This window comes from Oryctolagus cuniculus, chromosome 20, assembly GCF_051225735.1.
Source record: "Oryctolagus cuniculus isolate XC-2025 breed Fujian yellow rabbit chromosome 20, ASM5122573v1, whole genome shotgun sequence".
NCBI classification, from domain to species: Eukaryota; Metazoa; Chordata; class Mammalia; order Lagomorpha; family Leporidae; genus Oryctolagus; species Oryctolagus cuniculus.
The window spans coordinates 41,356,594-41,381,918 of record NC_142886.1 but is presented as its reverse complement, the minus strand read 5'-3'; the positions used below and the strand labels follow the sequence as shown (position 1 = coordinate 41,381,918).

At 61.7% G+C, this 25,325-nt stretch overlaps 1 protein-coding gene across 6 annotated transcripts in view; it reads left to right on the top strand.

The window, feature by feature from the left end:
• The first annotated feature begins 1,809 nt into the window (after positions 1-1,809).
• The window catches only part of CCDC88C (coiled-coil and HOOK domain protein 88C), a 122,216-nt gene continuing 98,700 nt past the window's right edge, over positions 1,810-25,325 (top strand). For 3 of the 6 annotated variants that reach the window (XM_051826127.3, XM_089322703.1, XM_089322704.1), the window contains exons 1-3: positions 1,812-2,111; positions 2,691-2,791; positions 9,150-9,258. In XM_051826127.3, the coding sequence (XP_051682087.3) occupies positions 2,052-2,111; positions 2,691-2,791; positions 9,150-9,258 (270 nt within the window). In that variant the 5' untranslated portion in view covers positions 1,812-2,051. Of the gene's footprint in view, positions 2,112-2,690; positions 2,792-9,149; positions 9,259-25,325 lie in introns of all 6 variants that reach the window. The other 3 variants (XM_051826128.3, XM_051826129.3, XR_016226854.1) reach the window with 2 other exon arrangements.

Below are 25,325 nucleotides of genomic sequence, written 5' to 3'. Positions count from 1 at the left end.
TTATGGGACAGTGGGCTAAGGTGCCCCCTACAACACTGGCATCCCATATGGGTGCCATTCTGAGTCCCACTGCTCTGCTTCTGATGCAGCTCCCTGCTAATGCCCTGGGAAAGCAGCGGAGGGTGGCCCAAGCGCTTGGTTCCCTGCACCCATGTGGGAGACCCAGATGACGTTCTGGCTCCTGGCTTAGCCTAGCCCCACCCTGAGGCCATTTGGGAAGTGAACCAGCAGGTGGAAAAAATCTGTTTCTCCCTCCTTCTCTAACTCTGCCTTTCAAATAAATAAATCTTTGAAAAATAAGCTATCTTGGTACAAAAAATGCTGAAACCCATGCATACAAGGGGTCTTTAAAAATTTATGAAAGATGTTTATTATAAAAACATATGCATAGAGGCCGGCGCTGTGGAGTAGTGGGTAAAGCTGCCACCTGCAGTGCCAGCATCCCACATGGGCGCCGTTTCGAGTCCAGGCTGCTCCACTTCCCATCCAGCTCTCTGCCTTGGCCTGGGAAAGTAGTGGAAGATGGCCCAAGTCCTTGGAGACCCAGAAGAAGCTCCAGGCTCCTGGTTTTGGATCGGCCCAGGTCTGGCAGTTGCGGCCATTTGGGGAGTGAACCAGCGGATGGAAGACCTCTCTCTCTTTCTCTCTAACTCTGGCTTTCAAATAAATAAATACATCATTAAAAATATTCCCATAGATTTCAAAATTTTTTTCAAATATAAACACAACCTCCAATCCACAAACTTGCACTACACACATCTATTTTCTAAGTGACTTATGCGTGGTTAAGGAACTCTTCTAATGGTTTCTGGTGCACAACCAGACCACGCAGTTGCGCCCCTCCGCAGCCTGCCTCGGTCTCTTCCAGGTCTGCCTTAGGGAACCCTAACTGTCCCTTAAGTTCCAGGGCCACCCTCACCAACCTGAGGTCCGCCAGAACACGGGTGCGATACCACACACCGCCAGCAGATGTCGCAGACCGACGCTCCATGGAACCAACTCCAATGACTCTAGAGCCAACCGGCAGCCATTTAGCGCCTGCTGTATACCTGCCGAGCACCACACTGCGGCCAAGCCTCCACCAGCTGGCTCACCTGGGAAAAGCGTCACCTCGAGGTTTAAATAAATTCAGTCGTGGGAAGTGGTCCGCACAAGGCCTGGGGCGTGGGGGGTGGCGCACGCCTGCCAGGAACCCGGGATTCGGCCCCCGCATAGCCTAGCGCCGAGGCTGTACCGGCGAGGGGTGCTGCCCCGGGGCCTGCCTGCCGCCGTCCACGTGGGGGCCTAGGCTTCCTCATGCCGCGTGCTGCTCTGCATCTGGGCTGGAACCCGGAATTTGGGGTGTGGTGGGTTTGGGGGTGCAGCGGAAGAGTTGGGGAGGGGCTTCTAGCCGGACCGCGTAGAAGGCAGACGGCCCGGGGCGGGACGGGACGCGGGAGGTCACGCTCCTGGGGTCCAAACCCAACACGAGTTTCCCCCCTCGCCAGCCGACCTCGGCAGCCCCGGCGCGCGCAGCCGTAAGGCGTGGGGGTCCGGCGCTCTCAGCAGCACCTGGGCACCTGCGACCCCCGGGGGAGCCCCCCTTCGCAGCACCGCGCGTCCCGGCCGCCGGCCCGCACGTGTTGTCCGGGCCCCGCCGCAAGCGCACGCGCGCGGGGAGGCGCCACGTGCCGGGGACCCCACGCGCGGGGAGGCTGCGCTCGGCGCGGGCGCGCGGGGAGGTGGGGCCCGCGGCGCAGGCGGCGCGCTCGGCCCACACCTGCGCCCCGCGCCGCGGCCGCCGGGCTCGCTCTGCTCCCGGGCCCGCACCGCGAGGCGGCGCGCCGGGCGCCCAGGGCGGCCGAGGGGCGGGGCGCCCGCATTGTTCCTCCCCTTCCCCCAGCCCCGGGCGGGGCGCGGGGCCGCCGAAGCCGCGGAACGTGGGCCCGCGCGCCCCGCCTTTGTCTCCCGGGCGCGAGCCGCCGCAGCCCCGCGCCCGCCGCTCGCCGCCCGAGCCGCTTTGTGCCGCGCGCGGCGGTCCCGGGGCGCGGAGCGGCGGGCGCAGCTTCAGCATGGACGTGACCGTCTCGGAGCTCCTGGAGCTCTTCCTGCAGAGCCCGCTGGTGACCTGGGTGAGTGCGCCCCGTCCGCCGCCCCTTTGTTGGTGCACCGGCTGCGCTCCGGCGGGCCGGGGCCCGGGCTGGGTCCGCGTCCGGGACGCCGAGAGCGCAGCAAGTGGCTCTCGGCCGGGGTCGGGGTCCGCGGCTTCCAACTCCGGAGCCTGGTTGTGCGTGCGGCGCGGGGCCGGGGGGCCGAGCGCGTACACCTGTTCCCGCCGGGGCGCGGGGCCGACAGGATCCTGGGGGAGGGCTCCCTGACCCCCAGGGCGGAAGCACTGCCGGAGAGGACCCCGCTTCCCCCCCACCAGATACTCTTGTGGACCCCCGAGACCAGCCGAGGGATGGCGGGGGCGGGAACGCCGCGTGGGAACGTGGGCGGGCAGGGGTGGGCGCACCGCGTTCCGGTGGGCTTGGGACGTGAGCGATTTGTTGAAAAGGCCCTTTTATATATTCTTCGCCTCGCTGGGAGGCCCTAGAAAAGTGGCGAGCAAGTTTTCCCGGGGCTGCCTCGCGGCCGCTGCCCGGCGAGAGGCGAGGGGGGTGGGCGCGGGGCGGGCGCGCGTGACTGGTCTGCCCCCCGCCTCCCCGCAGGTGAAAACTTTCGGTGCGTTTGGCGGCGGCTGCCGGGACAACCTGAGCATGTACATGGACTTAGCGGACGGCACCCTCCTGAGCCAGATCATGCTGCAGATGTGAGTGGGGAGACGCCGCGGGCCCGGGGCGGCGGGGCGGTGTGTGCCGGACCAGGAAGGGGGAGACGCGGCGGGCCCGTGTGTGCGGGACCAGGTAGGGGGAGACGCGGCGGGCCGGTGTGTGTGCGGGACCAGGACGGAGGACATTTGGAGCTCAGGGCCTGTCGTCCACGTGGGGTCCATGGTGCAGCCGACCTCAGACTGGAGGAGGTGCCGGTGGCCTGGGCAGGGGGTTGCAATGAAAAAGCCCCCGTGCGTTTTGGGGGCCGCTGAACCGTGACAGCGAGTGTCTGGTTACAGGAAGTGCCGGAGCGTCGGAGGGGGTTATAAAGTTTCACCGCGGGTTAGGCGCCTGCAGCGGCAGCTCCCGCCCGCCCGCCGCCCGCCGCCCCCCGCCCCCCCGCCCCAGAGCAGGTGCAGCTGGTGAAGTCCCACTGTGTGACCCGGGTTGAAGGTCGTTTTGGTGGCTGGGGGCGTGGCTGGGGCACTGTTAGGAAGCAGGTCTGGAGCAGGGGCCTGGTGGAAGAAGGCGCCCTCGGGGGCGGGTGCTGCCGACCACATCCTTTCCTGTCGCTGAGTTCTGCCTGTCTGTGTGATTGACAGCTGCCACCATGGCGGTGTGGGCTCCCGCGGCCCTGTTCTGTTTTGAACTCGGAAACTGTGGGGACGTATTGGAGACCTGTGATTCACAGGCGCTGGGGGCAAAATAAAACATCCCGCCGTTGGCCTTGGAACAGGCTCCTGCCTCCCGTGTCAGAATCAGCCTCCTTTCTGGTCCCTGCGGGAGGAGGAAGGCTTTGATGTACCCAGAAAGTGGGCATAGTAGGTGCTCACTTAAAAGGCCTGTGTGAAGCCGTCCTTGTTTGCCGTCGTTCGGCTCGTGCTGGGCGTGAGGGCATCGCCGACCTCCAGCTGTCCGCGTCTGAGTAGGTTCTGAAAAGACAGCGGTGACCCCGACTCCAGCAGCGCGTCGGGGGGAACGGGGCCGGGCAGGGGGTTTTCTGGGGCTGTCTCCTGGCAGATGGGGGCTCTGCTTACCCCTGCCCCCCGTCCTGCCGGCACCCCCAGAATTGCTGAGATCCGTTGGGGCCCTGCCTTTGAAACTGTCCTGGCCCGAGCCCGGGACTGTTTAATTAAGAAAACCGGCAGCGGCCCGGCCTCTTCTCTCAGCTTCCACACCCAGCGCGGGCGGGAACAAAAGCCCCGGGACTGTTTCCCTTTCTTGGCTGACCTTTGGAATTCCTGGAGCCTCTACCGCTTGCTTGTGAATCAGGAAAGCCCGCCGCCGTCCTTTGAGAAATGCTAGCTCATCATCGGTCCACGGCTGCCTTCCCCCTGGTGGAGGCCAAGGTTGCTGTCCCAGAAGTGGGCCCTGGGAAGTTGGCAGCTCATGGGGGTCCTTCTGGCTGGGTGGTGGCCTTGCAGGGGGAGCAGGAGGCAGTGGGGCACGCTCGGCAGCGAAGGGGTTACCAAGGGCAGGTGACAGCGTGTGCCTGGGGAGGAGGGGACTGAGCCGAGAGGCGGCAGCGGGAGACGCACTGTGGAATCAAGACTCCACAAGCTGTCACTTCAGATGGAGCCGCTGCACTCTGTAAAAGTTACTGCCGTTAAAAAGTCAGGAGAAGGGGCCGGCACTGTGGCGCAGCGGGTAAAGCCACCGTCTGCAGTGCCGGCATCCCATATGGATGCAGGTTCGAGTCCCGGCTGCTCCGCTTCCGATCCAGCTCCCTGCCAATGTGCGTGGGAAAGCAGCGAAGGCTGGCCCACCTGCATGCTGTCTGTCACTCTGCTTTTCACGCATATACATCTTTTTCATTTTGTTTTGTTTTTAGAAGTGAGAAGAGCTGCATTGGGCAGCCGAGGTAGCCGGCCTGGGTCTGGACCCTTGGTCTCTCTCCTCCTCCCAGTGTGATGTTGGGTGTGGCTCAGAGATGGCTGTGAGGATCCAATGAGATGTGAGCATTGAGCTCAGGGCCTGCTCTGTGATAGATGCTAGCACCTGTCACTCACTTGTCTGGGTGCCGGTTTGAGCTCAGTGCCTGTGCTGTGATAGGTGCTGGCACCTGTCACTCACTTGTCTGGGTGCCGGTTTGAGCTCAGTGCCTGCCCTGTGACAGGTGCTGGCACTTGTCACTCACTTGTATGGGTGCTGTTTTGAGCTCAGTGCCTGCCCCTTGATAGGTGCTGGCACCTGTCACTCACTTGTATGGGTGCTGTTTTGAGCTCAGTGCCTGCCCCTTGATAGGTGCTGGCACCTGTCATTCAATTGTAATGTGGGGAGGAGGGCCCCTAGCTTTTTTCTCATCCTTTCCCCCATATTAAAACATAATTTCATGCTGTCTGAAAGAGAACCCTCTGCCATCCTCTGGTTCACTCCCAAATGCCAGCGCTGGGCCAGGCTGAAGCTCGGAGCGCGGAATTCCGTTCGCTTCTGCATGGGTGGCGGGGCCCCAGGCGCTGGAGCCGTCACCTGCTGCCTCTCAGGGTGCGCATCAGCAGGAAGCTGGACTGGGAGTGGGGCTGGGACTCAGACCAGGCCCTCCCTTGTGGGCGTGGCTGTTGCTGTTGTAACGGCCACATACGGCTCAGCCCTGGCCCCTGGCGGGGGGGCCTCAGGCCGAGTCCCAGCTCCACACCCGACTCTGCCCTTCGTTGGAGCCCGGTTTCCCCTTCTGCCACTCGGACAGATGTCAGGGTCGCCAGCAGGTGCGTGCTAGGACTGTCCTGCCTCTTGTCCACGCTGCCTGCCCGAGACCGCGTGCTCATCACAGCTCTGATAAGCTCTCCCGAGTGGGCAGGAGCTGCCCCTGGAGTTGCTGCGGCTCGGATAAGAGGCGCGGTACCTAACTCTTCAGAGCCATGGGGAAGCTGGCAGGTGTCACATGACCGCGCCCAGCACAGTCCTGGCAAACCCTAGAAGGCGGGATGGGGAGGAGTAGTCTCGGCCCAGGGCTCCCGGTGACACCCGCGTCACGTGGGAGCGGGAGAGCGAGCCCCTGGGCTGAGCTCCCCCCCGGAGGCCCAGTGTGTGAGAATTCTTAATTGAAGGCAGTGTGCTGCGGGGCCTGGCCGGGGCGGGGCCTGGCTGGGGTGGCGCCTTGGTCAGCGCAGTTTTGGGGGTACCTGCCAGCACCCCAGGGGAGACACATTTTCTCTCTTTAACCTGTTGTGGGAAAATTCCTTCAGATCCTTGAGCTGGCATCAGGTGGACAAGAGGCGGTCCCCAGTGCTTGGGTGCTTGGTTCGCAGTCCTGTCCCGTTAGGTCGGGCACGTGCGCTCTCCTAGCCTCGATTTCCGGGTCGCCAGTGAGGGTGTGGTGGTTTGTAGAGTTGGGGAGGATTAAAGAAGATTCTGCACATAGGAGGTGCCCAGCGAAGGTTGTTCTTGGTCCGAGAGGCCTGGACCGGTTCCTGCGTGCCCATGGGCGGGGCGCCCTCGCTGCTCCGCACCTGTCAGGGGCAGCCGCTGTCCAAGCCGAAGCGGTGGCCGTGTGGCGCCCTGGGACTTGGGACCAGAGTTAGTGCCCTCGCCAGGCCTGTGGTAAATTCCACGTGTTCTCTTTGTTCAGCCTTCTTTTTTGTTCCCTTGGTTTAGCTGCAACAAATAAAAATAAAAAAAAGAAAACAGAGTGGCATTAAATATTCAGCGGTCGCAAATGTCCTCGGGCCGGGAGGAGGGTCCCTGCCACTGCTCCAGGGCACCGGGAGTGCACGCTCCCATCCTGCAGACGGAGAGGCCGAGGATGAAAGGGCAGATGGTTTCTGAATGAGTTTGTGTTGGAGCGAAGGGGCTGTCACTGTGGATTTTAGTAGTTTCCTTTCTGGGTGCCCGACTGGGAGCTTTGAAGGAACTCGTGCTCCTCCGAGCGCCACAGGGACATCCAGGTGCACGGAACAGAGACTGTGCAGGGTCTGAGTGTGGGGGGCACAGTGTTCACCTTCTGGAACCTTCCAGATGTCACCTATGGTGTTTACTGATAAACTCAGATGTCCTTAATATACTTTTATACAAGAAGGGGCTCTTGGTCCTGTGTTTTGGCATCCTTTTTGGTTAACCTGTCATTTTTTTTTGAAGATTTACTTATTTATTTTAAAGAGTTACACAGAGAGAAGGAGAGGCAGAGAGAGAGAGGTCTTCCATCTGCTGGTTCACTCCCCCAACTGGCCGCAACGGCCGGAGCTGCGCCCATCTGAAGCTGGGAGCCAGGAGCTTCTTCCAGGTCTCCCGCTTGGGTGCAGGGGCCCAAGCACTTGGGCCATCCTCTACTGCTTTCCCAGGCCACAGCAGGGAGCTGGATCGGAAGTGGAGCAGCTAAGGTGCAGAACTGGTATGCATGTGGGATGCCAGCTTACCCTGCTGTGCCACGACTCTGAGTTGTGCATCGAGGAAGTCTTTGGAGTTTGACCAAAAACTGGGGCTGACTTTCCCCAAGGAAGGAGCAAGGATGCCCTGAGCCGGAGTCCTAACTGTTGGGTCGCAGCCGGGGTGGCTCTCCCTTCGCTGGGCACTAGTGTTTTGGGAAGGGAAGCCCCAGAGCTCCACACTCTGGGTTTTGGACTCGGAAGTGCCCAGGCTCAGGCCAGTCGCCAGACTCAGGGCACCTGTGTTTCTCCCCGTGTTCCACGTCCTGTGCAAGACTGCAGGGCTGTTGCGTTGGGGCTGATGGGTACGGAGGTGGCTGTTCTTGGCGACGGCTGTGGGGGAAGCGCCGTGTGCAAACGGGAGGGTGTCTTCTTGGGCTGTGGAACACAGGGCAGCCTAGCAGGTGCGCACCTGGGCTTTTCCAGAGTGAACGTGTTTTTTGGAGGATCCTCTATGGCTGTGCAGATGAGTGCCCTGAGGCCCAGAGAACTCGGGCCCCTGGGGGGCTGGACCCCAGTGTCCGCCTCCTGCAGCCCCGAGGTACCTGTGTGCGGGCAGAGGGGACGCTGATGGGTGGACGTCTTCCCTCCCATATTTGGGACTTGGGGATTGTGTGCTGGTAACCTGTCTATCCAGAGAGCCTTAGAGAGTAAGAGTGGTGATAACGAGCGCGCTCACCTGACGGTCACATCCGGGGTGCTTGTGGAGTGTCCTTTCAATCAGCGAGTGCTTCCCTGCTGCCCATGTTCCGGCCCTGAGGGTGCACGGTGCCTTTGCACGTGCTGGGCGTGGCTTCCAGCTCGTGGTGGGGGGGTGGTCCCGCCCACCATCAGAGTGAAACAGCAAGAGCTTGCGTCTCCCCCAGCTGTGTGAGGGAGACCGTGCGTGGCTGAGACCACCGCTCGCTTCCTGGGACGCCTGGCTCCAACGGCTCCTATAGGACAAGGAGCCTCTGTAGCTGGAGCCGCCCAGCCCAGCCCAGCCCTTGCCCTGCAGGCAGCCGCCTCGCCCGAGCCGCCTCGCCCGAGCCGCCTCGCCCTCAGCCTGCAGGGAGCGTGGCAGTGGCGTGGCCAGACTGCTGCCGAGGGGGCCGGTAGGTGATGCTGTCCTCTGGCAACCGAAGAGGCGCCCGTGCTGCTGCCCCAGGGAACTCCCGTGACTGTTCGGGGGCTGTAGGCTGAGCACGTAGACGGGCACAGGGACTCCGGGTGGGCATGTCACCCAGTATGTGGCTGGGGCTGGAACAGCTTGTGCTACCCCCAAAATACGCTCTCAGCAGCATTTGAACTGATGTGATTGACAGGGTTCCCCCCAACTGTCAGGTTTCTGTTACTGTCTTGAGCGAGTGCATGGCGTTGGGGTTTATTTCCTTACCTGCCCACGGCAGCCCCCAGCCACCATCGGTCCTGAGGAGCCGTCTCTCCCCTAAACGGAGAACCTAGAGCCGTGTCCCCACTCATCCCAGCCAGGCCTGCCTTTGGCCTGTGGGTGGGAGACGATTGCCGCTTTGGGGGTTTCCCAGGACCCCCGGGGTGCATTGTGCAGAGCAGGGCGGTGTGCAGGGTGGTGCTGTCGAGGGAGACTGGGTGCCCCTGCAGGGCTCGTCGCAGGCAGGACCTGCCCAGACCAGTTTGAGTGACAGGCCCGCCAGGAAAGGGGCCTCTCTGCCCACCTGGTGTCTGGACGGCTCGCCTATTTGGCTTGGTTCGGCTTTCAGTCCTCTGCGTCCTGAAACATAATTTCGGTGGGTTGTTGGTTTTTGTTCAGGATAACGTTTGGGGCTGCCTTGATTGACAGGTGGTTGTCACGGTGGGAACAGAGCGGCTCTGATTGAGGTGTCGGGGGCAGGACAGCCGGGGCTCCCCCTGGCCCCAGCCTGGCCCTGGCGGGTTGGGGTTTGAGGCGGGATCCGAGGGAGCAGCTCCCTGGCGGCTGGGGAGGGAGGAGAGGTGCGGGCTGGGAGGTGCGAGTTCCGTTCTCCCTTTCCTCCCCCAGAGACCCCCGGCCCACGAATCAGCGCATCAACAAGCACGTCAACAACGACGTGAACCTTCGCATCCAGAACCTGACCATCTTGGTGAGGAACATCAAGACCTACTACCAGGTAGGGGCCGCCCTGCGCCTCCGGGAGCGCTCGCGGCGGGGGCAGGGCCGCACACCTGCTGACGTGTGCACCTGCGCGCGAGCTGGCTCTCAGGCATCGTGTCCTGGTAGAACCCTGTGTCGACTTGCTCTCCCCAGAGAGGGTTCTTAGAGCTGCCCAGGGCATCCTGCCTTGGCGTCCAGCGTCCGGTGGGGCCTGGCAGGAAGGAGCCCTCGGGCTTGTCGTCCCTGGCTCAGGCTCTGTGTGCAGGGGCTGAGGGAGAGAAGGGACCACAGGAGGCTGTGAGGGCTGCTGGGAACGGAACAGGTGCCCGCAGGAGCAGTGGCCATGGGCACGCACTGTGCAGCCGCGGGGTGAGGTGTGTGCGCCATGGGGTCGGCCTGGGGGAGGGGCCGTGTGAAAGCCAGGTCTGGGCCTTGGAGGCCTTCGTGATCTGTGTGTGGACCTCGGAGCTGGCTTTTCAGACCTTCTGTGGGCAGTGAAACTGTGCCCGCCCATATGACTTCTTTTAAAAAACACTGGAGTTTTTTTTTTTTTTTAATTTATTAATTTGAAAGGCAGAATTACGGAAAGAGAGGGAAGGACAGAGGTCTTCCATCCACTGGTTCACTCCCCAAATGGCCTCAATGCCTGGGCTGGGCCAAGCTGAAGCCAGGAGCCTGGAACTCCGTCCAGGTCTCCCGCACGGGTGACAGGGGCTCAAACACGTGGCCCATCTTCTGCTGCTTTCCCAGGTGCGTTAGCAGGGAGCTGGATTGGAAGTGGAGCAGCTGGGAGTCGAACCAGTGTTCATCTGAGACGTCAGTGTCACAGGTGGTGGCTTAACCGCTGCACCACAAGGCCAGCCTCCAAATGTAGGGATATTTTAAAAAATTATGAATTTAATTTATTTGAAAGGCAGAGAGAGGGAGACATTGAGATCTTCCAGTCTGCTGGTTCAGTCCTCAGATGCCTTCAGCAGCCAGGGCTGTGCCAGGCTGAAGCCAGAAGCCTGGAATACCACGCCCGGCTGCCGCTGCTCGAGCTGTTACCTGTTGCCACCCAGGGTTCGGATCAGCAGGAAAGTGAGCTGGACGGGAAGCGGAGCCGGGACTTGAACCCAGGACTCCAGCATGACGTGCAGGCTTCCCTAGCAGTGACCTAAGCACCGCACCAGATGTCTGCACCTGTGATTTTTCTTGAGTCTCCAGATGAAGCCCTGGTCACTCTGATGGACGTGGCGGGGGCTAGAGGAGCCGAGTGCCGCCTCCTGTCCCTCCAGGACTTCTGTCTGGGTTCCCAAGACCCGGGGAATGTGGTGTGAGAACTGCTCAGGAGCAGGCTCCTGGGGTAGGCGCTGTGGTGTCGCAGCAGGCAGAGCCGCCGCCTGCAATACCTGGTCCCGCGTGGACGCCAGTTCGAGTCCCGGCTGCTCCGCTTCCCACCCAGGTCCCTGCTAATGGCCTGGGAAGGCCAAGTCCTTGGGCCCTGGTACCCACATGGGCGACCTGAATGAAGCTTCGGCCTGGCCCAGCCCTGGCTTGTTGCGGCCATTTGAGGAATGAACCAGCAGATGGACAGTCACTCTCTGCAGTACTGCCTTTTACATGCATAAATAAGTCTTTAAAAACAAAAACAAAAAAGAAAGAAGCAGGCTCCCTCCAGAGTCATGCCTGTGGCCAGACCCGGCCACTGCTCTAGCACACGGCTTCCTGGTCTGCAGCCTCGTCTCAGCTCTGGGGTCCTGGGGGCATCTTCAGACGTGTGAGGTCCCTGCTGGCCTGGGGAGGACCCGGCCAGCCCTGCCTCCCCTCTGCCCTAGGGCTGTGGGTGCTGTGAGGCCGGCGGTGCTGTGGCACAGCTGTGGGAGTCCTTGCTTCTGTTTCAGCCCAGACCAGGGATGTGCTGGGAGGGGCTTGGATGGGTGGCGTCCTGGGGTCCTGACGTGGAGTTGCTGCGCCTGCACTTGGTTGGCCACCTGCTGGGAGTGCGGAGGCCTGGAGCCAGCCCCGGCCCTAAGTTACGGAGGTCTGAGTAGGGCTGGGGCTCGGGGAGAGCTGGTTGTGGGGGTCCGAGGCAGGTTCCTTTCCTTGTCTGCGGGGAGTCGCACTTGGCTGGGGGGGCTGTAGGCAGGGGCATTTGAGCTGTGACCGTGACAGCCCGGCAAAGCTGGTGGTGCTTCCGGCGACCTTGGCACCTGGGCTGTGGGATCTGGGGGCTGAGCCGGCTTGTTAGCAGGTCTGCGGTGCTGGTCGTGGTAAGCGGGTGCTTTCCATACTGTGTGCCTGGTGCTGGGGGCAGCCGATGGCGCTGCAGGGTCAGGAGACGTGACCCCGCCCCCGCCTGGTGGAAGGGGCTCCCGACCGAGTTTCTGTGCATCTGGGTGTAGAGGTTGTGAGAAAGCGAGAAGCAGACGGGGCGTCTGGCTCGAGCTGGGCAGAGGGGCCTGGGGCAGAGTTGTGCCCCTGACTCCGCAGGGTCAGCCTTGCTGTGGGTCCTCCGACACAGGCCTGGTCACCCAACTCCAGATGACCCCATGCTGGGGAGGCCTGACAGTGAGATGGGAGGTCAGGGCCCAGAACGGGCTTGCGAGGCAGGCCAGAGCAGGTGCGTCTATGGCCCCGGCGGGAGGGGGTGGGGCTGGGAGGGGGTGCGTGCTCTCCGCCCGTCTCTGACGGAGATCTCTGATGGATGTGAGGTTTCTGCAGTGCACGTGAGGAGTGAGGAGCCGCCGGGTGCCCCTGCCTGTGTTGGCCAGGAAGGTGCTGTCCCCTGGCCCGGCAGGACTCGCACCCTGGGTGCTCAGTCTGGGCCTGGCTGCAGGGGCCGCACACCTGCTGGAGGCTGTGTGGCCTTGAGGGGCGCTTTGCTGCTCTTGGGTACAATGGAGAGTTCTGGAAGGAGGGGGCGAGTCACACAGAGGGGAAGGTGGCGGGACCCTGCACTGGGTGGCCAGGCGACCTCTGTCTGTCCAGCGCACTTGCCGCAGAGCCCGGGGTGGGCGCCCGCCTGGGGCTGTCCACCTGGAGGAGGCCGCGAGACGCCTGCATCCGGGGTTCTCGGGTTTCTTGTGGACGCCGAGCTGCTGTGTGTGGTTTTTTTTTTTTCCTTCCGACGTTTGGTAAAAGAAAGTTTGTTGTCGCCGTAAAAATAATACGGGCTTTGTGTAAACAGCTTGGCGAGCGGGCCTTCTGCTTCCCTGTTTTGTTTTGTGGTGTGCCGTCGTGCGCGGGCCGTTCACACCTCGCGTTTCCCGCCTCGCCCACCTAACCGTCCAGCTCAGCATCAGGGCCGTGGTGCTGAGGACTGTTCAAGAACTTTCTCCAAGAGGGACAGCTGCCCGGCCCGGCCTCTGCAGCGTCGGCCCGCGGTTCACGGCGAGGGCTCGGGGTGGAGGGAGGCGGGACCCTGCTGCTTTCTCTGCCTCCCTCCTGCAGCTGGGTCCGGGTCTCGCCGGGCAGCCCTGGGGCTCACCCCGGAGACCGTGCTGCTGCTCCTCACCGTCCCCTTGTTCCTGTGGCCCAGGGCGGCCGTGGGGCTCGCCTCTGAGGAGGCTCATGCAAGTGGGGAGGCCTCGGCCGTTTGCTGGGACGTGGGACGGGGTGGGTGCGGCCAGCGGGGCCCCCCGCCTCTACGCCAGCTCCAGGTCCTCCACCTGACCTGCTGCTTCCGGCTCTTCGGGGGCCAAGGCCCTGGAATCTGCATTTTCACTATTTCCCAGTGACTGCATCTCGTCACGGTGACAGGATTGCCAGTCGGTGGCCAAGAAAGGTGATTCTCGAAGCGTGGTCCCCCGTCAGCAGTGTCGGCGTTGCTGGGAATTCGTGAGAGGTGCAGGCGCTGGGCCCTCCCCAGCCGCCGTGTGTGTCCGGGAGTCTGTGTTGTGAGTGACAGTCTGTGTCGTGGGTGACACTGAGGTGCCCTCCTGTGGGAGCTGCTGGCTCGGAGCATCTCCGGCCAGGCCCTGGGGCGGAGGGAGCGTGGGTCTCACAGGCGCTGCTGCACCGCATACACATCTCATCGGCCCTGAGACTGCAGCCGGCCGAGGAGGGGACAGGGAGGACACGGTGTGAGGTGACCAGAAGGGGCGGCGGGTGTTGCTGGCTGAGCAGCCTGGAAGGGGCAGGGAAAGCCGGAGTCGGGCGGGGCCTTGGGGCGCGCGGTGGGGTGGGGGGCTCCATCTCTGGTCTCTGTGTTCTGCAGCTCAGTGGGCGGGTCCATCCGAGGCGGGGCTGGGTGTGGGCTCCAGGGCGAGTGCCCCCAGCGGGACACCTGGGAGGCCAGCGAGTGGCCAGTGGGGAGTGAGCCCGGGCCATGCCGAGCTGTTTTTCATCTGTGTCTCGTTATGTATCGGTTAAACTTTGGAAGTGGATCCTGGTTCTTGTTTTGGCCTTGAGTACTGACGTGAAGCGTGCGTGTGCTTGCGAGGGAGCCAGCCCGAGAGGAGGGCTGATGTCCGCCGTGCCGAGGGGTGGCGGGAGAGCTGCGGGGACGCCTGCGGCCTTCCTCCGCCTCCCAGCAGCGTGGCCGCCGTCAGCGTCCTTGTCATCACTGTAGCAGAGCACCCGAGGCTGGGGAGCTGCTTCCAGGCCCAGGGGTGACGTAGCTGCAGCCGCAGATATTGAGCGCCTGAACAGCGTGGCTCTGCGGACGGCCTTTGCTGTGTCCCCGTGGCAGAAGGCGGAGCCACATCCAACCCATTGCACTCGGGAAGCCAGAGGGTGGCTCGGGGCCGTGGCCTGCTGTGGTCGCCTGGTGACTTCCTCACAGGTCCCCCGCCTCCACGCGGGCACCCTGGGGACACTCACGCCGTGTCCAGACCACCGTGGGGCCTCATCGTCGCGTGACTCTGGGGTTTCCTTGGCGCCGTGCTCTGAGCACTGGGGCCCGTGGCCTGGGTGAGTTCAGTGTGTGCAGAGGGGGTCAGGACCCGGGGGTGGGCGTGGTGTGGAGGCAGGGCCCTGCCCGCGGCACCTGCTCAGAGTTCCCTGAGCTGCTCTCCTCGCCCCCAGGGTGCAGCTGCCAGGCTGGTTCTGGCTCATTGGCAGGTGGAGGGGATGTCCCGAGGTCCCCCAGAACCGGCCGAGCTGGGGTGCAGGGTCGGCCCGTGAGGCCTGGCTTGGTGAGCTCCCATCTGCTCCTGCTGCGGCCAGGGCCGGAGGGACCCGGAAGTTCAGCAGAACAAATACAGCTCTGGGTTGCCTCATCTGTACATTCTTTCCCTTTAGTGCTTTGAAAAATGAACATTCAAATAGTACAACAAACACTCAAGTACCTGTTACTCAAAATAAACATGACGGATGTGAGAGTATTTTATATTTTTATATTTGCTTGAGATCTTTTTTTTTTAACATGTTTATTTGAAAGGCAGAGTAATGGCAGGGGGTGGGGATTGGGGGGGGAGAGGGAAAGGGAGAGAGGGAGTGAGCGAGGGAGGGAGAGCGAGCTCTTTGCATCTGCTGGTTCACTCCCCAAATGGCTCCAGCAAACAGATCTGGCCAGGAACTCCACTAGGGTCTCCGACAGGGGTGGCACGGGTCCAAAGCTTTGGCCGCCCTCTGCTGCTTTCCCAGGTGCATCAGCAGGGAGCTGGATCCGAAGTGGAACAGCTGGGAAACTGAACTGGTGCTCTGATATGGATGCTGGGATCACAGGCGGTGGCTTAACCGCTGCTCCACGGTGCAGGCCCCTAACGCATGCATTGCTGGGTCCCCAGGCTGCTTCCACCGAGCCCCGCCTCCTCCTCCTCCCTTCCTGGAGGATCACCAGGATTCTCACTGTATGTGTGTACATGTCTGCATTTTTACATTTTATTTATTTGTTGAAAGACTTGTTCTGAAAGGTAGAGTTGAGAGAGAAATATTCCATTTGCTGGTTCATTCCCGAACTGGCCACAATGGCCAGGGCTGAGCCAGGCCAGAGCCAGGAGCCAGGAGCTTGGTCTTCCACATGAGTGCAGGGGCCCAAGCACTTGGGCCGTCTTCCACTGCTCTCCCAGGTGCGTTAGCAGCTGGGACTCAATCCGGCACCCACCTGGCATGTGCCAGCACTGCGGGCTGTGGTCTAACTACCGTGCCACGGCACCAGCCCCCACATGCGCGTTTTTAGGCTCTTGCTGTATGTGTGTGCACGTGTGCGTGTGCACCTGCGTGTGCACACACTGCTCTGTGTAATCTTCAGACCGGACTTCCACGCACAGCAGCACAATGCCTGCGACTTTGGCCCTGGGCCGGCAGCCTTCTGTGGTCATTGTGTTTGATAAACACGGGCTGGCCGCTGCGCATGAGAGCTATGTTTAGAAATGTGCAGCTCAGTTTGAAGAAAGACTTTTGCCAAGAGTAAGAATAGAAGGAAATAACTCTCTGCGCACCGTTGGTGGGAACAGTTGTTAACCTGCAGCTCCGTCCTCTGTGTGTGGTCTGGTGGCATGTGGGCTCTCTCTCTCTCTCTTTTTTTTTTTTTTTTTTTTTGAGATTTATTAATTTGAAAGTCAGAGGGACAGAGAGAGAGAGAGAGTGAGGGAGTGAGCTTCCATCATCTGGTTCACTTCCCAAGTGCCTGCAGCAGCCAGGGCGGGGCAAGGCTGAAGCCGGGAGCCAGGAGCTCCATCCTGGTCTCTGGTGGGTGGCAGGGACCCAGGCACTGAGGCCGTCATTGTCCACTGCCTCCCAGGCACCTTGGCCGGGAGCTGGGCCACAGGCGCAGAGTAGCTGGGACTTGGACTGCGTTCAAGCCGTCACCTCACCCACTGTGCCACAAGGCGCAGCCCACCGCCCTGCCCCGACAGCCGGCTCGGGGACAGCGCTCAGCGGTGGGGGAGGGGGGGCTCCTTTTTTTGTTTGATTGTTTGTAGCTGACACTTAGATTCTGAAGAAATCAAAGCCAGAGTTCTTGCATGTGAAAGCAGTTCTTGCTGCAGGTTAGGATGTACCAGGAAAATAGTCCACCCGTTGTCCCACCACCTGGGCAGCGGGGGTTGCGGGCCTGGCTCCTGCTGTGTGCAGCCTGCTTGCTGTTCACAGGCGGTGTGGTGGCGGGGAGCCCTGCAGCTGCCTGGCAGTTCATCAGGGCCTGGGGGCAGAGAGGAGTCCTCCAGTCCCCCAGAGCTGTTTTCATTCCCTTAGGGTAAACTCCAGGGGGAGAGGGAGCGGTGCAGGGTCAGGGGCCGGGAGTGTTTTGAGGACTTCTGCTCCCTGCGCCTCCTTTGTGGGCCTTCCCCTGCTCCCTGGTGAATGGCCCATTGTGTGCGCTGGCTGGAGTGTCCCTGAGGCCTGCCCCTGTGCTGGGGAATCCCGGGGAGTGCCCTGGGCACTGTGGTGACACAGCCCCAGCCCCCTGTCTGCAGGTGGCCTCGTGCTGTCCTGCTGGCCGCAGCTTCTGTGTGAGTTCCTGGGAGTGAGCCCTGGGGCAGCGGGGCCTCCTCCTGTCCCTCTGTCTCCCATCAGTCTGTCTGTCCCTGACCCTCAGTCTCGTCCTTGTTCCCGTGCTGGTCTAGTGGGGTGGGAGGCGGTGAGGTGAGCTGAACGCTGCAGCACCTGTGTGTGCGCGGGCGCTGGGCACCCTGGAGAGCTTCCGGTTGGGGCGGCAGGGCCGGCTGTCCTGGGAGACGGAGCTTCAGGGACAGGCAGCGATGGGGCCTTGCAAGGGAGCCTGTGCTTCACCCCAGGGGCCTGGGCGTCTGGAGAGCTGGGAACACGGGTGGGGTCTGGACCCAGGGGAGAGCAGACAGAGGGGGCGGGCGTTCTGAGACACCTGGGTGGGGGAGGCGAGGGACCAGGGTTCCAGGATTCCTGATGTGACTGGAGCCAGGTAGTGCTGCCCACTGGACAGGGAGGCCGGGAGGCGGCGGCTGGGCGGGGCATGGGCCAGCTCGGTGGTGGACGTGTTGGGTGGGCAGACCAGGGATTCTGAGAGCAGTCCCTGCTTGGGGGAGGGTATATGGTCACATGAACAGAGCGACGGGGCGGGGGCAGGGGAGGACCCCTGGGAGACGGCCCCAGTGCACAGAGGGGTCCCACCCTGCAGACGCCCTCCACTGCAGGCCTCGGGCGTCTGATTGCTGGGCACGGTGGTTGGAGCAGGCAGGGCGGGGAGGGTGAAAGGCTGGCCTAGGCCGAGTCCAGCTCCACACCTCAGGGCAGGGCCCCAGGTCAGCCAGGCAGGGGCCACAGAGGAGAGTGGGCTGCAGGAGAGAGTGGCCTCTGCTCCCAGCCTGCAGTCCCCTGTCCTGCTGGCTCCTGGAGCTTGTCCTTGGAGCTCTGTGGTCAGCCAGGGTGGACAGACGGGCCAGGACTCCCGGTGACCTGCCACATCCCCAGCCTCCCGGAAGGCAGGCTTTGAATTGTTAAGATTGATATTCAATGTGTGTGTATATTTGCAAGGCAGAGAGACGGAGATGGACAGAGAGGGAGAGCTCTTCCATCCACTGGCTCGCTCCCCAAGTGCCCACGATGACCCAGGCTGAAGCCAGAAGCCAGGGAGAAGTCAGTCCGGGTCTCCCGTGTGGGTGGCCGGGACCCAGCTACTTGAGCCAACACCCGCTGCCTCCCAGGGCGGCCTTAGCAGGAGCTGGGAGTGGGAGTGCAGCGGGGACCCCAGCCCGGGCACCGGGACGCAGTTGGCAGGTGTCTCAGGCCGCCTCCTAGCTGGGGGCCCCACGTGGACTTTGCTTCCTTTCTGCTTTCTGCTCCTGTCCCCGGAAGAGGTGCTGTCAAGGCAGGGCGAGGAGCCGCTGGGCCTGACTCCGGAGCCTCGTCCCGGCCGAGCGTTACCAGTGAGCTGGAAGTGGCTGGCCCGGTGCTGGAGGCCCGCAGAGTGACGTCAGGGACCGGCGGAGCCGCGGGCTTCCTCGCTGTCAGCTGCATGGAGAGGGCGGGGCAGGAAGGAAGCCACGTGTGGAGGCCCAGCCAGGGTGCTGCTGCCGTTGATAGCCAGGTTTCACCCGTTGCTTCAGGCACCTCTGAAACCAGCACTTCCGGGGTGGGAAGGCGGGAGCAGCCACCTCACCCCCAGAGCAACAGGAAGCAGAGACGGGGCTGATTGCCTGCTGCAGGAGGAGGGGCTCCCACAGTTAGCAGAGCTGGGGTGGAGCCCGGGCTGGGAGGGAGAAGCCGAGTGCTGGCTCTCTAGTGTCCTGGGGACTGCTCCTCTGGCCTTCGGGTCCAGACCTTGACTGGAGAGGGGTTTCCCTCTGTCCCGAGGGCTGTCACGCTCTCCCCCCTCACCCCTTTTTAGAAAATTAATTTATTTGACATGAAGAGTTACAGAGAGGCAGAGGCAGGGAGACCGATCTTCCATCTGTTGGTTCTCTCTCCAGACAGTCGCAATGGCCAGGGCTGGGCCTGGAACTCCACCCAGGTCTCCCACGTGGGTGCAGGGGCCAAGCACTTGGGCCGTCTTCCACTGCTTTCCCAGGCCACAGCAGAGAGCTGGATCGGAAGTGGAGCAGCCGGGACTGGAACCAGAGCCTTAGGGGATTCTGACTTCACGGTTTTAACCAGCCGCCCCACAGCGCCGGCCCCTCCTTCCCGGCTGGCCGTGTGTTGTGGCGCAGCAGGTTAAGCCAGACCAGGCCTGGTTGGCCGCAGGAGCAGGGGGAGCTGTGCTTCTTACTGGTGGTCCTATTAGGTCTGACTTTAGAGTGCACCCATCTGCTGGTTCATTCCCTGAATTCCCACAGTGGCTAGGGCTGCACCTGGCCCAAAGCTGGGAGCCAGGAGCCCCCCCGCCCCCAGACCTCCTATGTGCATTGATGGGGGCTCAGCTACTTGAGCCGTCGCTGCTGTCCCCAGGTGTGTGCACACAGCAGGAGGCTGGGGCTGACGGGGCCAGGGCCAGTCAGGTCCGGGCAGCTCCTGGTGAGCTCTGTGCGTGAGCAGCTCGTGTCATGCAGACTTGGGCGAAGTTGAAATGAATGAAGATGGAAACACAGCTTACCGTATAGTAGTCCCCTGAACACAGAGGCAGGAAGTGGCGAGAGGCACCAGTTCCCCTTTTTTGAGACAGAAGGGAGACCCCAGGGGATGAGATGCTGGTTGGGACATCGCCTGTGCACTGAGTGCCTGGGTTGAAGTCTCAGCTCTGCTCCCGGCTCCCGTGTCCTGCCGCAGCCCGTGCACCCTGGCCGGCAGCAGGTGGTGGTGCAGGTGCTTAGCTCCCTGCGACCCGGTGTGGCAGCCCGCGTGCAGGTCTTGGCTCCTGGCTTCGTCCTGGCCCGGCTCCTGCTGCTGTGGGCATTTGGGGAGTGAACCAGTGCTAGGAGATCTCTTTCTGTCTTTCTCTTTCTGCCTCTCAGGTAAATAAAAATTTTTTAAAAATTAAGAGGGAAGTGGACTTCTCAAGTTTTTAAAAAGAAAAAAACCCTCTCCTTGGCCTTGGGTTTGAGTGTTGAGTGCCAAGGTCAGCGTGTTTGATGCTGGAGCCGGCTGTCGGGGAGGACTTGCCCGGGCAAGCTTCGCGCGGTGAAGCCGGCCTCGTGGCGTGGGTCCAGGGCTAATCGCAGCCTTTGTTGTTCAACCGTTCCTTTTCGAAAGGCACACATTCTCTGCTGCTTTGCCTGCCATGTGGGCCTTAGTCCGTATTTTTCTGTAACGAGGGGAAGGGCGAGGGAGTGGTCCTCGTGCACTGGGGGCTCCAGCCAGGACTGGAGAGAGGCCGAGGGTGCCAGGCCCTGCACCCCGATTCTGAGTTTCTTGGTGATAATGGTGGGGGGAGGAGTAGAGATGAGGCAGCCAGGTGACCCCGTGAGGGTTCTGTTGCTTTGGGGTTGGGTTTTCAGGTTTAGGGTCGAGGGATTGTGGTCTACATAAAGGGGTATCCTCTGTAGGGAAGATGGGGTGCAGTCTGGCGTCTAAGAGACAATTCCTTTTGCTTCCGTGAGCTGCCACTGGGCTGTGTCCTGCCAGCCCTGGCGTCAGCTGGCTGGGCAGTGGGCAGGTTTGCATGTGGCCAGCCCTGACCCGGATGGGCTGGAGGGCAGAGCGCACTGCCCGCCTCCTCCGCTCGGGGCCTCGTGTGTCAGTGTTCCCAGCCGAGTGACTGAGCCGCACCTGTGAGACAGGAGGCCCCCTGAGGCTCACGGGACAGAGAACAGTGATGGCGGGAGCACCCGTACGGGAGGGCACCCCCCTCCACATAAAGCCAGAAAGAAACACCAGTGCAGAGCTCGGCAGCCGCAGAGGCCCAAGGTCCAGCCCTGGGCGAGCGGCCTTGGACGAGCGACTTCGTCTTTGGGGAGCCCCTATCTGAGCTGTGGGGCTGTGCCTGGTGCCTGCCAGGGGCACGGCATGGGGTTCGGCAAGGGCCTTGTACTGCAGGTGCCAGCGAGCTTCGTTGGCAGGAGCGCTGGGCCGTGGAGGGGTGGTGGGCCAGCCCACCTCTCTGGGCCACTGTCTGTCCATTTATTACTGCACGAATGATCCAGGGTAGTGCTCCCTGGTTGATCTGGATTGGTGAGATACATGTGCACTGTGTGTGTGTGCATGTGCGCGTGTGCACGTTTGCAGCCTGCTGTGTGCTCGCTGTGTGCTCAGAGCTTGCACATAGGTCATCTCAGCAGGGGACGCCTCCCACCAGCGCGAAGCTCCCTAAAGCAGGTGCCGAATCCTTTGTGGGTGCAGAGCCACCCATGGCTGGCTCTGGGCTGCAGTCACCCTCCTGGGGCCCTGACCTGTTGCCCTTTCTACACTGGGGAACAGGGCCTCCTAGGGGGATCTTGGGGGCAGACGAGAGGAGGGGCAGCGCAGGACGGCCCCTGCTGCTTTCACACCGGCTTCTCCTCTGGTGCTGGCTGTTGATGGGAATGCCATATGTCAGGCCCGGGGAGGCGCACTCCCCAGGGGGTGCAGATTAAATTGATTGCTTTCAGCTTGGTCTAGCCAGCCTGGCTCCCTGGGCTTTCTGAGGTGGAGGCTTAATGACTTTAAAGTCTTCAACCAAACGTCTCCTCCCCAAACCTCATCTTGCTGTTCTTCCCTGTGAAGTGGGGGACCTGTGGCTGCCTTGGGTTCCTGAAGCCCAAGGGCCGGGGCAGCTGCTGGGGCGAGACCGTGTGGGGAGCAGGGGCAGAGCAGAGCCTTTGGGCTTTTACAGGGGTGGTGGGGTCCCAAGCTCGGGGTCCTGGAAAGGAAAAGGGCCAGTGGCCTCTGGTGACCCTGGGCTGCTCTGATAACTGCCCAGAGCAGGAGGAAGCAGGATGGGGCCCAGGTGTGGGTCCCCCGGGATGATAGCGGTGTGCACCCAGGCTGCCTCTCCCAGCCACGCCTCTGGGCCACGCCCCTGGGCTGCACCTGGAGCAGCTGGATCTACCAGCCCTCCCCCCAGGCGCCCTGGCCCAGGTGTGACCGTCTCTTCCGTTGTCCCTGAGGGGTAATAACTGGAGTGGAGGACCTGGCTTGGGAGGCCTGGGAGGGAGATGCTTGGCACAGCACCCCAATGCCTGCTGAGCAGGGGCAGTCCCGTTTCCATCATCACCGTCGTCATCAGCTCCCAGCTCTGATCCATGCTCTGTGTCCCGGGGCAGGAGCTGTGGCGGCCTCTGCCCTCCCTGGATCACACTTGGCTCCGCTGCCCATTCACCCCATGCTGCAGTCCCTGGAGCCCTTGTGGCTGCTTTCCTCCCTGGCCGGCACCGGCCTCCCGGGTCAGGTTTCTGTTAGGGGCTGGCGAGGACCCTAAGGCGGTCCCTCTGTGAGCGTTTGGCTGGTGCCTGGTTCTGGCCCCGGCTCCTCCACTCCCTGTTCTGTTTCCTGCTGACCAGACCCTGGGAGGCTGGAGGTGATGGCTCAAGTACTTGGACCCCTGCCACCCCTGTGGGAGACCTGGAGTGACTTCCTGGCTCCTCCCATGGTGGCCTTTAGGAGAGTAACCCAGTGGATGGGCGCTTTCTCTGCTTTTCTGTCTGTCCTCAAATGTTTGAAAATTGAAGAAGCACCTGCACGGGAATGCTGGGTCTCGACTTGGGACAACTTGATATTGGGGCGGGACGGGGCGGAGCTGCTTTGGCAGTCGTTGGATCCCCCCCCCCCCTTTAAGATTGATTGATTTGAGAGAGAGATCTTCTATCTGCTGGTTCACGTGGGACCAGGCTGAAGCCAGGAGCCTGGAACTCCATCTGGCTATCCCGCATGGGTGGCAGGGGCCCGAGCCCTTGAGCCGTCTTCCGCTGCTTTCCCGGGTGTGTTAGCAGGGAGCTGGGTTGGAAGTGGAGCAGCCGGGACTTGAACCAGCGATGGAGGTGGCAGCTCAGCCTGCCGTGCCGCGGCACCACCCCTCATCTGCCCTTGTAAGCGCACAGGGGCCTAGGCAGCAGGCAGTGGGAAACGTGGCCGCGGAACCATGCTGTCTTCGTCCCTTTGAGGGAATTCCGCTCCTCCAGCTGTGACTTAGCCTGGGCTCCCTCTGCCCCGCGCGCGCGTCCCCTCCTCTGGATTCCTGGGTTCTGTTTTCTTTGAGGCGGGTGCGTGGCAGGGAGGGGTGATCCGACGCCCAGGTTTGAGTCCTGTAGGTCCTGGGGTCTCAGCTCCTCCCGTGTGGTCCCCAGAAGGGGAGCCGGACTCCCCGGACGCGGCTGGGCGGTGGGAGCAGAGCTGCCTGGGAGCAGCTGGCGCAGTCAGCCTGCAGGGCCAGGAGTGAGTCTGTGACGGGACTTTTTTTTTTTTTTTTTTGACAGGCAGAGTGGACAGTGAGAGAGAGAGACAGAGAGAAAGGTCTTCCTTTGCCGTTGGTTCACCCTCCAATGGCCGCCGCGGCCGGCGCACCGCGCTGATCCGATGGCAGGAGCCAGGAGCCAGGTGCTTTTCCTGGTCTCCCATGCGGTGCAGGGCCCAAGCACCTGGGCCATCCTCCACTGCACTCCCTGGCCACAGCAGAGGGCTGGCCTGGAAGAGGGGCAACCGGGACAGAATCCGGCGCCCTGACCGGGACTTGAACCCGGTGTGCCGGCGCCGCTAGGTGGAGGATTAGCCTAGTGAGCCGCGGCGCCGGCTGTGACGGGACTTTGACCCTGAGCATGTGTGCAGGTTTGGTTGGAAAGAGTTTAGGGCCTGGGAGGGGGGCGAGCTTTAAACTCCAGACGGAAGCGAAGCTGAAGCACAGGGGCAAGGCAGGTCGTGCCATCGGCACAGTGAACTGTTAGAAACTTGCTGATTTGGCAAAGGAAGACCTTTCTCTCTGTCTCTCTCGCTCACTGTCCACTCTGCCTGTCAAAAAAAAAAAAAAAAAAAAAAGAAAATGAAAATGGTCAGAGAGGTGAGTGCATGTGCCAATGACCACAATCAAAAAAATAAAAACAGGAAGCAATGAAGACAGTCAGGGCTGTTTTGCAGTGAGAGGGTTTTGATGGCGAGGATGGTGACAGGCCAGAGGAACTGCGGCCAGAGGAACTGCGGCCAGATACACAGATGCAGCTTCTGAGGCTTCCAGAACATTCCAGCTTGTTCCCGCCGCTGTGTTAAGTGAAGTGCTTGCTGTCCCAGGTGGTGGCACTCCCAGTCTTCGCCTCACAAGGTGTTTATTCTCATCTCGAAGATGGGGAGATGCCAGCTCCGAGGCGAGGACCCGAGAACCCTGTCGCGAAGCCAGAGATGCAGCCCGGTGAGCGACGCCCACCGCCTTGCTTCCCAGAGCCCCGTTCTCCCCACTCCAGGCAGGGGAAGCAGGGTGCTTCCGCCCCCTGCTCTGGGCTTGGGAAGTCTCCGGTGTTCTGGCTTTTTTTTTTTTTTTAGATTTATTTCATTTTATTTATTTTAAAAGTGGAGTTAGAGAAAGAGATCTTCCATCTGCTGGTGAACTCCTCATATGGCTGCAGTGGCTGGGGCTGGGCCAGGCCAAAGCCAGAAGCCAGGAACTCCATCCAGGCCTCCCACATGGGTGGCAGGGTCTCAAGCCCTGGGCCACCTTCTGCTGTCTTCCCAGACTCAAGAGCAGGGAGCTGGGTGGAGGTGGAACAACCAAGACTCGAAGCGGTGTTCATATGTGATGCCAGTGACGGTCAACCTACCGTGTTGTAACACTGGCCCATTTCGGCTTTAAAATTTTTAAAATAATTGTTTGTTATTTTATTTGAAAGAGATAGCAATCTTCTATCCATTGATTAATTCCCCAAATGCTTGCAACAGCTGAGACTGGGCCAGGCCAAAGCCAAGAACCTGAGCCTCAATCCAGGTCAGCCATGTGGGTGGCAGGGAACCATGTAGTTGAGCCATCACCTGCTGTGTCCCAGGTGCGCATGAGCAGGAAGCTGGATCCAAAGAGAGGAGCCAGGACTGGAATCGGCACGCCAGGGTGGCTGCAGGTGTGCCAGGTGAGCCTCTGTTCTGGATCTCTTAAAAAAAAAATTCAAGGTCGGTTAGACTCTGGGAATTGTATAATAGAGACCCTCTGTTGGCCTTTTGCAAGCAGTGACCCAGGCACCTCTACAGCGGGGAGGGGAGGGAGGGAGGGAGGGAGGGTGTGGGCTGGGCCCAGCAGTGCAGGTGGGACCGCTCCCCCAGCAGCCTCTGTGTCTCGTTGGGTTCTGTGCTGTCAGAGAACCCCGGACTGGGTGATTTATCAATGGAGAGCCCAGGTCTCGGGGCCGCATCTGGTGGGGGCCCTCTGTGCCGTATCCTAGCCTGGTGGAAGGTATCTCGGTGTGGAGGGGATGGGATGGGAGGGGGAGGGGCAGAGGCCAAGGTCATCCTGTTCCCGGGAGCGTGCTCCTGTGGGAGCTAGCCCCTCCCAACATACCCATGTTGTCTCCGTGACCTGGTCACCTCTTCCAGCGCCCACCAGAGCCGAATTCGAGGGACGTCCTCTGTGACCACAGCACCTACCTCCCGGCCTCCAGCACCGCTCCCAACTCGGCTTTCACCGCTGCAGGTGCTGCTCAGGTGGCCTTGTGCTGGTCCCTCGGGGACCGGCAGGTGTTATGCCTGGTGGGTGGGGCTCCATTCTCTAGGTCTGGTGAGGAGGTGGGGGGGGGGACAGGAGGGTTCTGTGGGTGCCAGCAGGCGTGAGGTGGGCCTGTGTTGAGAGTGTCCACGGTGTTAGGCTCAGCTTCCTGTGCGGCCTCCACCCCATCACGGCGACTAGGTGAGCAGGATCCGATG